A 12,546-nucleotide genomic window follows, 5' to 3' on the forward strand; every position below is an offset into this window, starting at 1 on the left:
TTGTTGAGTCCCTAAGTTGTGTCCGACTCTTTTCGACCCATGATCTGCGGCACACCAGGCTTCTCTGTTCTTCACCATCTCCATCTTAAGCTCAACCCACTCCATTCTCCTTGTGTTGAAAACCCCATGGACAGAGGAGCCTGGCAGGGGACAGTCCAGAAGGGTTGCAAAGAGTTGGACACGCACGCATGTCCACTGAGTTGGTGATGCCATTCAACCATCTCCTGTTGACTCCTTCTGTGAATTTTCCAGTTTGTTGTGATTCACACAGTTAAAGACTTTAGCCACATTTCAGCTTTAATGAGGGGGGGCTTCTATTCCGATCTATTGTGCTTTATAGACATCTCACACCCTCTGTTGGGGGCTTCCCAGACAGCGCTAGTGGGAAAGAACCCACCTGCCAATGCAGGAGATAGGGGTTCGATCTCTGGGTTGGGAAGGTCCCCTGGAGGAGGAAATGGCAACCCACTCGAGTGTTCTTCCCTGGAGAATCCCATGGACAGAGGAGCCTGGCAGGCTATAGCCCATGGGGTCGCAAAGAGCCGGACATGACTGAAGTGACAATAGGCACACACACACACACTTTGTCTCCTCCCACTCTGTAGGCGCTGAGGGATCTCTGGCAGGGAAGGGGGACCTGCCCATTCCCAGACTGCAGGCGGCTAGTGCAGGAGCAGAGGGGACTGCGTGTCTTCCTGGTGCCCAGTGACCAGGCCTTCCCGGTCTAGGCTCAGCATTTAGTGATGTGGTTCTTTCTAGGCACGTCATGAGATCTCACTGCAGGTAGAAATCCTAATATTGGACCCACTCTGATAATCACGTGCAAAAACTCATTCCAAGGTCAGACAGAAAGTTCATGGTCATCCACCACGCTAACCCTGCAGGGTAGAGTGATGGGGGTAGGGGATGGCTTTCTAGCTCTGGGTGAACTTACAGGGACGATGAGGAGTTTGGATGTGTATGAACGAAGGGAGGCAGATGGCAAAATCGAGGCGAATGGTCCCCAGGAAGATATGCTGGTGGGCTGGGCCATCTCTCCCTAGAGTACCACGTGGCAGGTATGTGAAGAACTTTCTGACTGAACTGGAACAAGGACAAAGGAAGTAGCTTCTAACCCGCCTGGTGTTGGGAGTGAAGAGGGGGCTCTCTTCTCTGAAGTACCTGTTCTGTGTCCCAAATATGCCTAAAAGCCACCCCTGTAGAGTCATTCCCGTCCAAAAGGTTTTCTGCCCCCCTGATAAAAGATAACATTACAAGACACTTGTACTCATTTAAACCTCCAGGCTGTGATTTATTCTTTTCCTAAAAGCAGGTTTTCCTAAGAGGGGAAGTAGGGTGAATCTGAAGATGCTGGAAACCTGCTCTGCAAACCAAGAAGGTCCGACCTCACATCTCTATCTGCTCTATCCAGCTCTGGGGGTCAGGCAAGGGCTTTTCGGAAGATTCCTCAAAATCTTGTCATTGTTTTCATGGTGCCCTTTCCAGAAAGGCGAAGTAATTGCAGAGGGAAACCCAGCTTCATTAGGGAAGCTGTGAGCATGAGAAACACACTCACGCTGGGCCTGGTGGGACCTACAGAGGCCGGTGGGAAGCTCTTGGACCATCCCGGGCACTCCCTGGGCCGGGTACTGTCTGGGCCAGGCACACTCCACACCAGCCTCTCTCCATGCCACTGCGGGGCCAGCCACTGCCCTCGGTGGGCGGGTCGCCGTCTGAGTCCTCAGCCAGAGGGAGGTCACGTTCTTTGTTTCCCTTGCACCGCTGTCCTGAAGCGTGGGCTGAGCTCCCTGGCTCCAGACATGGCGGTTCTGTGGCTTCCACCAGGTTCTGCAAGAGTAGGGGTTGGTGCTGCACACCGGCCCGGGGGCTGGCTGGGCCCTGGGAGCCTGCGTGGAGGTGGCCTCACACCAGTTTTCTATCTCAGCCTCTCTCCACCTGGCTTCATGACAGTTGATCCTGCTGGGATCCCCTGAGGCAGCAGAGGGCCCCAAATACCCTGTAACTCGGGCCCTGAGTTGGCACGCAGAAGGAAGTGAAGACCAGGAGAGAGGGATGTCTGAACTCAGGAGGTCTGGGCTGGAGTGCTGCCACTCGCCCTGTGAGCCGAGCCAAGCTGCTGAGCCTTCTGTATGGAGCCTCAGTCTCCTGATCTGTAAAATGGGCACGCCCTGGGTTCTCTCCTGCTTTTCCTTACCCCTCCATCAGCAACAGGATATTCCTTTGTCAGTTTTCTAAGCCTGATTTCTTGTGAAATGAAATACTTTATTTTCTTATGAAAGGAAAAGAAAATATGAGCGAGCAGGTAGGAGATTTGGGAGGTGGAGGTAGGCGTAAAGGGTTACTAATTCCCTCAACACATTCCGACAACTTTGCTGTTTATTTTTTAAAATTTTATTTACTGACTTATTTTTTGCTGTGCAACCACACAGCTTGTGGGACCTTGGTTCCCTAAACAGGGACTGAATCTGGGCCATGATAGTGAAAGCCTGGAATCCTAAGCACTAGGCCACCAGGGAACGGTGCCTACTCCACGCTTCGGAGTATTCTTGTGTCAGAACAGTATCAAATAAAGTCTGTTGTCTGAGCCCTTCATCAGATCCTCTGAGAAGCCGATGACCTGAGTGCCTGGAACCTGGTTTAACTGTGTCCCCATCAGACAGCATGTCCCCAAGACGGAGACGGTGTCCTCTTATTCCGATTCCTTTCCCCAGAGTCTCGCAGCCCAGGGCCAGGTGTGTATAATTGCAAGACGACGTTGCTGTGTGAGCTGTCGGTGGATGGTAAGTCCCCGGTGGGCAGGGCACATCTGCTCCCCTCCCCATCTTCCTAGCACAAGGCTGACAGCAGTGTGGAGGCCAGCAATCTAACATCTAGTGAGCTTACTCACCAAACGCTAAATGCATAAAGCCAACCACAAGTGAACAAAGCATCAATACATACTGACAGTGCGGGAGAGGGAGAAGGTGATGGCACCCCACTCCAGTACCCTTGCCCGGAAAACGCCATGGACGGAGGGGCCTGTAGCTGCAGTCCATGGGGTCGCAAAGAGTCGGACACGACTGAGCGACTTCACTTCCACTTTCATGCATTGGAGAAGGAAATGGCTACCCACTCCAACCCACTCCAGTGTTCTTGCCTGGAGAATCCCAGGGACGGGGGATCCTGGTGGGCTGCCGTCTATGGGGTCGCACAGAGTTGGACACGACTGAAGTGACTTAGCAGCAGCAGCAGCAGCAGTGTGGAATTGAGCAGGTAATGTACCATACCTACATAAGACATAACTGCAGTGGCTTTCGTGTGTCATATTTTGACTACGGAGTTGGAGGAAATGGGGTTTTTTCCTCTGTTTATGGTGCAGATTAAGGAGCCATCCTTTTGTTCTCACACCTACAAGACACCTGGCCCTTCTCCAGTCGTTCCAGTGGTCGCGCTCCATGCAAGATCCTGCATTGACTACTGGCAGGGCACATACAAGGCGTGTCCTGTCTTCAGGTAGCTCTGTGGACAGAGACGCTTCTGACAGGCAGCACTGGGGATAGTTTCTGACTGCGTGGAAATGCCAATGGCAGATGCTCAGCAGAGGAGGAGTTTGTAGAATTACAGCTGTCAGAGCAGGCCTCCTGGAGGAGGTGGCTTATGAGCTGGACCTAGACATACCAGCAGGATTGGGGCAGGTCAGGCAGAAGAACTGATGCTTTCCAACTGTGGTGCTGGAGAAGACTCTTGAGAGTCCCCTGGATTGCAAGGAGATCAAACCAGTCCATCCTAATGGAAATCAACCCTGAATATTCATTGGAAAGACTGATGCTGCAGCTCCAATACTCTGGCCATGTGGTGCAGAGAGCCAACTCATTGGAAAAGACCCTGATGTTGGGAAAGACTGAAGGTCAAAGGAGAAGGGGGTTAGCAGAGGATGAGATGGTTGGATGGTACCACCGACTCAAAGGACATGAACCTGGGCAAACTCCGGCAGGAGAAACTGAAGGACAGGGAAGCTTGGCGTGCTGCAGTCCATGGGGTCGCAAAGAGTCGGACGCGACTTAGCTGCTGAACGATAAAAATGGGCACGTGGGACTTGGGAGTGGGCAGGGATGCTCAGGCCCAGGGAACAGACGAACAGTCTGTCTGGAGGAGGAAACGGGGGAACTAGAGGACAGGAAAGAGATTTCACATGGCCCGTTGTATCCCACGTTCAGGAGGTGACCACACGAACGAGGCTGGATGGATCCACTTTAGCTAATGCTGGAAGAAATCATGATCTGAAAACCAGTATATGTGTCCCCAGCTTCAGACCAAGCTTCTTCCTCGCGCGTCCCTGTGCTCACACCTCAGCACCACTGCCCTTTCTAAACAGGTGGTGGGTGGAGATGGAGGCGCAGTGGGACTTGCCAAACGCCCTTGTGGTGACCTTTAAAATCCGAGGTTTTCTTGATGTTTCTAAACACACCTCTACCCGCCACCCCCAGACGGAATTCTCTATTGCGGGGCTCCAGCTGGACGCTAAATGATTACAGCTCTGGAGGCTGGGCGCCTCCTTCTGGTCAGAGTTGGTAACTGCGGCACCTAAAGGGCCATTTTCCAGACTTCTCTAGGCAGAGTCCGGTGGAAATTACCCTTGGGGTGAGTAACAGTTAATAGTTACTGAAGACTTCTTGCAAGTCAGGCACCTTCCCAGGGGATTGTGTAGACAGTCCCATTTGCTTTCCTCCTAGCAACTCTCAGAGTTTGGTAGTTATCATTCCCATCTTTACCAAAAGGACATCGAAACACTGAGAATTCAGAATGTGCCCAAGTTTACATAACCAGCAATCAACCAAGGTATGCCTGCTGACATGAGCTGACTTTTAACAACAGAATGCAGGACTTACAGTTCTTATTTTTACAGATTTGTAGCATGGTGATACTTGTTATTTAAGGACATACTATGAAAACCCCATTGTTTTGAAGGGTACAAATTGTTCAACTTAAAAAACTTTAAATATCTACTATCTGCAAGGCCCCAGCAATGCTACATCATGAAGGACAGTGTTACAATAACAAACTCACAGTGTGGTAACAAAGACGTGTATTCAAAATAATCACAACACAGAGAGAATGTTCTAGAAGAATGCTGTGACTGCTATGGGAACACAAGGAGGAAACATGATTTCTGGCATGGAGCTGGGGCTGGTGGGAGCAGATCTGATAGAACCCGCTGGAAGGGTGACCTTTGATCTGGCCTGGTGGTGGGGTCGATGATGCAGATGGTGGCAGGCGTGGGTGGGGAGAGGCACGCGTTGGTAGGGGGAGAAGTTCCAGCAAAGGCAGTGGGGCAGGAAATCGGAGGGTGTCCAGGAGTCAGTGGGTGAGTGAGAACGTAGGTAAGAATGGAAAGTAAGGATGGCCAGATCGCTAAGGGGTCAACGATTCAAATTATATTATACACATGGAAAGTTCTGGATCAGGAGAGTGATGGAAGCAAGAAATATGTTAGTGCAACAAAGTCGTGAGCAAGACCAGTTTTAGGGAGAGGCAGAAGGTACCTCAACTGCACTAATACTCGCAAAGACCCTCAAAGGGCGCTATAAACAAACCATCCCCTGCTGTGCTGGCCCTCACACCCTTAGCCCTCTTCAGTTCTTGCGGCTGGACTAACGGTAAAATTGATACAGGACAGTTTAACAGGAGAAAATAAAAACCCATTTAAATTCACAGGCATGGAGGTCCCACAGAAATGAGAGCAGGTTTAGTTTTTATACTTTTTAGACCAAGAAGCAATGCATTTGTGAGGAGTTGGCAGGACAAAGAAACACAGGGTTGGCTCTCTGTTTTGCATTGTCCATTTCTTAAGTAACTTTAATTCAAAATAACCGATATGTCATTGAGGCACATTCTGGGGCTGCCTGCCCTGATTCCCAGCACCAGCATGCAGGTTGGTTCATGTGAATGGCCACCCTGCCTGACAGGAACCTCGCAATGCACTGTTTATAAACACTTTTATGTATAGATCCTGGTTTGTCTACACAACTGAGAGGCAAATGTGTTTTCAAAGACATTTAACTTACAAAACAACAGTAACGGTAAAGACAGAACAAAACAACTGCCTGAAATTCGGAGGGTCACGTGCTCCGCCTGAGGTCCTGCGGCTGCAAGCGGTGGGATGGCTGTGGGCAGTCACCGACATACTATGAGTTAATAGGTTCTTCTAAATTTCCCATTTTAAATATTACATTCTGTCATCCTATGATCCAGCAATTCTGCTCCTAGGTATCTACCCAAGGGAAACGAAAATCTATGTCCCCACAAAAACTTGTACGTGAATGTACATAGCAGCATTATTTCCAATCACCAAAAAAAAAAAAAAAAAGGGAACAACCTAATGTCCATCAGCTGATGAGTGGATAAATAAAATGTGGTCTATTCCTACAATGAAATAATCTTCAGCCATAAAAGGGAACAAAGTACTGATGGTAGCTACAACATGCATTGGAAACACTATGCTAAGAGAAAGAAGCCAGTCACAAAAGACCACGTATTATATGATCCCATTTATAGAAAGTGTCTGTGAAGTGAAGTCGCTCAGTCGTGACTCTTTGCGATCCTGTGGACTGTAGCCTACCAGGCTCCTCCATCCATGAGATTCTCCAGGCAAGAGTACTGGAGTGGGTTGCCATTGCCTTCTCCGATAGGAAGTGTCTAGAATAGACAAATCTTTAGAGGCAGGAAGTAGATTAATGCTTGCCAGGAGGTGGGAAGAATGGGATGGGGGGTTTCCTGCTAATGTCTGGGGATTCTGATTTGGGTGATGGAAATGTTCTGGAATTAGTGGCGATGGCTGAACAACTGAGTATGTGAATGATAACTCATTAAAATACTTGTTTTAAAACGATGTCCCAAATTGAATTCTTTATTCTCTTTGCCACATAGCCTGTATTTCTACTCATCAGAGAAGCTCCTCTTTAAAAAGGCAAATGCATTACCAAAGCCTTTGGTCAGTTGTGCCTTAGAGAGATTCTTCTAACCTCCCACAGGGGTCAACACTGAGAGCACGGCTGTTTGGAAAAGGAGTCAGGGCCCAGAAAAGGAACTCTGCTGTGGGAGGTGTGGATTTGGCTGATGGGGGAACCTCGAGGCGGGCTGGGGCCTGGGAGGCTGCGGTCGGGTCTGTGAGGTGGGACGGAGGACCCTTACTGCAGGACCCGTGGGGGTCACTCCAGAGGACACTGGTTGAGACGTTTTGAGCTGCCTCCGTTTTTCCTCTGCTAAGTCACAAAGTAATTAATAATAGAGGACTTCTTCTGTTATTTACCATTAAAAGAGGACGAGGATTGTAGAGCAGAGCCTGTGCTTTAATGGGTTCATATCCAGCTCTCCACAGACTAGCCATGACCTTGTTACTTCACCTCCATGCCTCTTTCTCTCATTTGTAAAATGGCAATAGTGACAATTATTATTGAATTATGAAGTGATTCACATGTAAAGATAAAATGAAATAATAACTATCCCCCCAGCATTATTATGGGTATTGCATTAGTTTTTTTTTTTTCCCCCTCTACACCTGAGTCATATCTTGGGCTTCCCAGGTGGCAGTAGTGATAAAGAACCTGCCAATGCAGGAGACAGGAGACGCAGGTTCCATCCCTGGCTCAGGAAGATCCCCTGGAGGAGGGCACAGAAACCCACTCCAGTATTCTTGCCTGGAGAATGCCACAGACAGAGGAGCCCAGCAGGCTATAGTCCATGGGGTCAAAAAGAGTTGGACATGACTGGAGGGACTTAGCACGCATGCATGAGGCATCTCTTCGTTCCCTGACCAGGGAGTGAACGCATGCCCCCCACACTGGGAGCTCAGAGTCTTAACCACGGGACCACCAGGGAAAGCCCTGGATGAACTTTTTTTAACCAGAGTACTTAGAACAGTGCCAGGCACTTACTGAGGGCTCTGCTCTATATGTGCTTGAGATTTCATAAAGGCTCTGGACAGCAGGTGCACCTTTTTGAAAAGCTTACTGAGGCAAAGAAGGACATTCTGTTTTCTTTCAGGTTGCTTATTCCACATGTCCCCCATGTTTGTCTGTTAGGAAGAGCCTGGAGCATGTTTGTTACAAGTTAACAAAAGGACCGTTACACTTTGAATATTATCTTAATTCTGTGCCCCACTGGAAATAAAGTTTCCAAATGGGCAAAAATTTTGTAATTTTAAATACATCTGAAGGAAATGGGTTGCCTGGGTGGAGGGTACAGAGATGTGATTTTGCTGAGCAAGGCTGCCTTTCTCACATAGCCTGTTTCTATGAAGTGACAGTTTGGGCGTGAGAACCAGGCCGACCCTTAGATTTGAGCAGATAATTCAGAATCCATGAATATGGGCCAGCTCCCTACAGAGGAGGCGGAAGTGTGGGTGGTTTGGGCGGCTCAGCAGGACTTCAGGCCCGGATGCATCACTACCTTTGCAGGCCTGTAACTGTGTAAGGACATGTCTTGCGCTTTCCAGGGCGCTCAGTGGTAAAGAATCCGCCTGCCAATGCAGGAGACCCGGGTTTGATCCCTGGGTTGGGAAGATCCCCTGGGGAAGGAAATGGCAATCCACTCCAGTATTCTTGCCTGGGAATTCCCATGGACAGAGGAGCCTGGTGGGCTACAGTCTGTGGGCTTGCAAAGAACCAGGTGCGTCTGAGGGACTGAACAACAAAGGGCATGTCCCACACCCACAAGGGCCTGCCGATTGAAGTCCACCCTACCAGGAATCCCAGGGCTCTCTGGGTTTGGAGGATTGGCAAGGAGAAGGGATCAGAGACGTTCCTGCAGGTCACTCAGCAACACCTCTTTGAAGGCATGTGGCTTTGCTATGAAATCAGTTTTAGGATCACAAGTTAAAAAGTCTTTGACAAAATACGGCTTCTTTTCTAAGACATGCCTGAGGGCTCTTCCCTTTCCGGATTTGCAGAGTGATCCAACTGAAGCACCATAGCCTGACTCTGAGTTCCCACCAGCCACACCTGGATGTCAGACAAACTGCCCAGCAACAGTGCTCATTGGGATCTCAGGCCTTCACTCATACGGAAGTGATGTTTCAGAGGCTGTGATGTGTGCTAACAGGAAGTCAGGTCCTGGCAGGACCACCACCATGCCTCTGTAGGTGATCGTCACCGACAATATGGAATCTGGGGTCACGGGGTGAACAGCGAGCCACCAAATGTCGGAGGAGGTGAGGGAGGTGCTGGATCTGGGTGTTCCCAAGGGACTACAAACTCCGGCTCACAGGAGCCAGTTCCCAGAGTCAAGTCAACGGGGCGGCTGCGAGAAGCAGAGACAGATGGCTGATATCAGGCCCTCCGTGGTGGAATGTTGGCTGATGAAGCTGGAAATGGGATCAAGGACCAGGTGCAACCCCAGACCCAGCGTTGGGATGGTGGCCTTCACTTGTGGTGAAGCCTAACGGGTGTATCACAGCCTGATCCAAAGTGGTTGGCTACAACCAGTGGGGGCACCAGGTGGCACTGGGAGGGCAGCTCACTCTCCCTGGGAGGGCCCCAGCCCGGGGTGATGACAGAGAATCAGACCTTTTACTTGGTGGCTTCTACTTGGCTTTCCCTGTGGCCATCGTGGCCTTTGTTTTTAATAAAGGCTACACACAATGGAAAGAAACTAGGCAATAAAGAGAAAAGCCAGAGTTTATCATTACAGAGAAACAGCAGAGGGGCAAGGCTCTCCCCTCCACCCCACGCCAGCCCCCAGGCAGAGGTGAACGGAGGGTGGAGGGTGAGGGCTGGGCTGGGTACACGAGCCGCTGCTGCAGGTTGGTGACCTGAATGAGCTCTTTCAAATCAAATAGGCTTCCACGTGTCCCCGGTGTCCCTCTATCTTTTCTTCCAGAATCTGATACTGTTGCAATTTTGAGGTCATTGTCCTCAGCAAGGAACACCACCGTTTAGAGACAAAGAAGGAAAAAAAAAATTTAGCTCGCTTTTGCTTCCACTCAAATGCTGGGACCACAGCGTCCAGAAGGTTCTTAAAAGAAGCCTGTCTGAACTAATGCTCCTGAAATTATAGGCCCTAGACTACTTTTGCTTTATGATTTAAAAAGTTGAACTCTAACTAGTCTTTCTTTTCTTGCAAATGAGAAGTTTTGTTATTAACTAATAGTCAATTTTTCAACCTTTCCCCCTCAAAAGCTTTGTGCATGTACGCTGGCCCATTTCCCACATCCACTCCTCCTCACCTGACAGTGAGCCCTGTTGACTTCTTCCTCCAGAATGTCCCACAAAGCGCCTCATCCTCTGGGCTCCCACCCAGGCCCTCGTCTTTCTTGCTCCTCTTTTTGCAGGAACATCAAGACCAGGAGGTGTTCCTGCCATTGCTCTCCATCCCCTCCAACTCACACTCTCTATTGTTGCCAGATTGTCACTTAAAAAAAATTTTTTTTAAATGTGGACCATTTTTAAGGTCTGTATTGAATTTTTTTTATAATATCTTTTCTTTTTCCTGTTTTAGTTTTTTGGCTGAGACAGGCAGGTAGGATCCTAGATCCCGGACCAAGGATTGAACTCACACCCCTTGCATTGGAAGGTGAAGTCCTGACCACTGGACTGCAGGGAAATCCCCCAGGTTGTCACTTAAACCGCAGATCTGAACACGTCACTTTCCTGCAGGAGAGCTGTGAGTCCCACCTGGAGCACAGGCCCTGCATCCCAACAGCACATCCTGGACACACCTTCCATCCAGGTCTGTGGCCAGATGTTCCCCTGCCTGCAAGTCCCTTCTCTGCCTGGCAAACTCCTATGCTTCCTGCAAGACCTGGCCCAGGGCATCTCTTCTAGAAGCCCCCTGTTTCCCCAGGGGAAGGCCTCCACTCTGTACTCCCCGGACACCTGTGACCTCACTGCACCGTCCAGAGTCTGTGCTGGGCTTCTCCCAGCCATGGGCTCCTCTGTTTGGTCGGCCCAAGGTCCTCCACGTGCCTGCATTTGATCCATGCTTGCCACCTGCACAAGTGTCTACGTGGAGGGCAGTTGCTAAGTGCAGTTACAAAGAAGAAACAATCCCTAAAGCTTCGTTTCCAAGAACACCGGCCAGCTGAGATGGAAGATTCCCGGTGGGTCTACTTCAGACAGAGTCACGCTCTTGCTGTCCCAAGAGGTGACACAAATCCTTAGCCTTGTCTCTTCTGGGGTGGTTGAGTTTTTTCCTAACGACTTCTGGCCTGAATCTGGGCCAAGATCAAGTGCTCCTGCGGCCCCTTTAAATTTGGCTGAGGTGGTCTAAATTTAAACCTCTTATCCCTTCTCCTTCTCTTTGCTCCAAGATATATCATTTCACGTGAACACGACAGAATCATCTTTAAGAAAGAAATCCACTCCTTAAATAAACAGAAGTTTCATTTCACTTAACAAGTGTTAAATTGATCTAGCATCAACAAGCAACTGTTGATTTCAATTTAACATCATTTGTAAATGAATTAACAAATCACAATCATTTAACATCATGCCTACTGCTGGGCTGGTGCTCTGTACGCAGAATTATGACTGTTCTTGACTGTAAGCTCAATTCAGAGATTTATGTTCCTGAAAATGTGAAGACTTGCTTTTTCTCTTCTATGCTAAATGTTTCTTTTAAAGTGAATTTAAAAAATCACTTTGAGAGCCCTTTATCACAGTATCTAGTGCGACCTACCCCCAGTACTTAGAGGAAGAGCTGAAAACAATAAACAGGAAAGGGCAGAAGACACCAGCAATGTAAGGAGGAAAGGTGTAGATTTGGGGGTTAGGATATACAATGCTCACAGTAGAAAAACAGAAAATATGGGTAATACATAAACAGTGAAAATGCACAATCGACAAAAATTCTTACATGTAAACTAACCATGGTTAACATTCCAGTAGAGATTATTTCAGATCTTCATATTAATATATTCTTCTAGATAGCTACATAAATCAATTTTGGGTCAACCAATATATACTGTTCTGAATAATGACCTTTAAGTTGGAGTCTATTTTTAGTCCCCTTTGGCGGGGGGAAGACTTGCTATATTCGACTCCCCTTAGTATCTGAGTGCCCAGTGGACCTTCAGGCTTAAGCCTCCCTACTCACCATGCTTTTTGCAGCGGGGACCCCATCACGGCTTTTCCCTGGGGGTGCTTTCGGAGCCTGGGGACCAGGCATGCTGGGGCAGCTCCAGAAGAGCCAGGAGCTGAGCTCAGAGTCTCACGACCACACTGGACCTGAGCAGCCCGGACCCACGCTGGTCTTTCCGGGCGGCGGTGCGGTCAGAAGCGCTGTTCCCAGCCGAGGGCTCAGGCGCTTCAACGCATGCGCCTGCCCTCTGTCTCAGGGACTCGCTCTATCTGCCAACTGGCTAGAAAGTTGCGAGTTCTCGCTCCTTCATTCTCTCTCTCTGTCTCTTTCACCCTGCTCTTGGTCTGACCTGCCGAATTCTAAAGAACTTCATGCCACAACGGTCTGTTTTCAGCAAATGTGACTTGCCCAAAACGGGTCGCCCAGCACCTCTCATTGCAGAAGATTCCATCAACTGTTGGCCACTCTTACCCAAAAGAACAGTGCAGACCA

The 12,546-nt window shown here is 49.2% G+C and overlaps 1 protein-coding gene across 1 annotated transcript in view; it reads right to left on the minus strand.

The window, feature by feature from the left end:
• LOC128053310 (T-cell activation Rho GTPase-activating protein-like) overlaps window positions 1–12,251 on the minus strand; it is an 86,579-nt gene extending 74,328 nt beyond the window's left edge. The window contains exon 1 of the mRNA XM_052645810.1: window positions 12,070–12,251. Within this exon, the coding sequence (XP_052501770.1) occupies window positions 12,070–12,141 (72 nt within the window). The 5' untranslated portion in view covers window positions 12,142–12,251. The remainder of the gene's footprint in view (window positions 1–12,069) is intronic.
• Between the last annotated feature and the right edge of the window lie 295 nt (window positions 12,252–12,546).

This window comes from Budorcas taxicolor, chromosome 9 (assembly GCF_023091745.1).
Source record: "Budorcas taxicolor isolate Tak-1 chromosome 9, Takin1.1, whole genome shotgun sequence".
Taxonomy (NCBI): Eukaryota; Metazoa; Chordata; class Mammalia; order Artiodactyla; family Bovidae; genus Budorcas; species Budorcas taxicolor.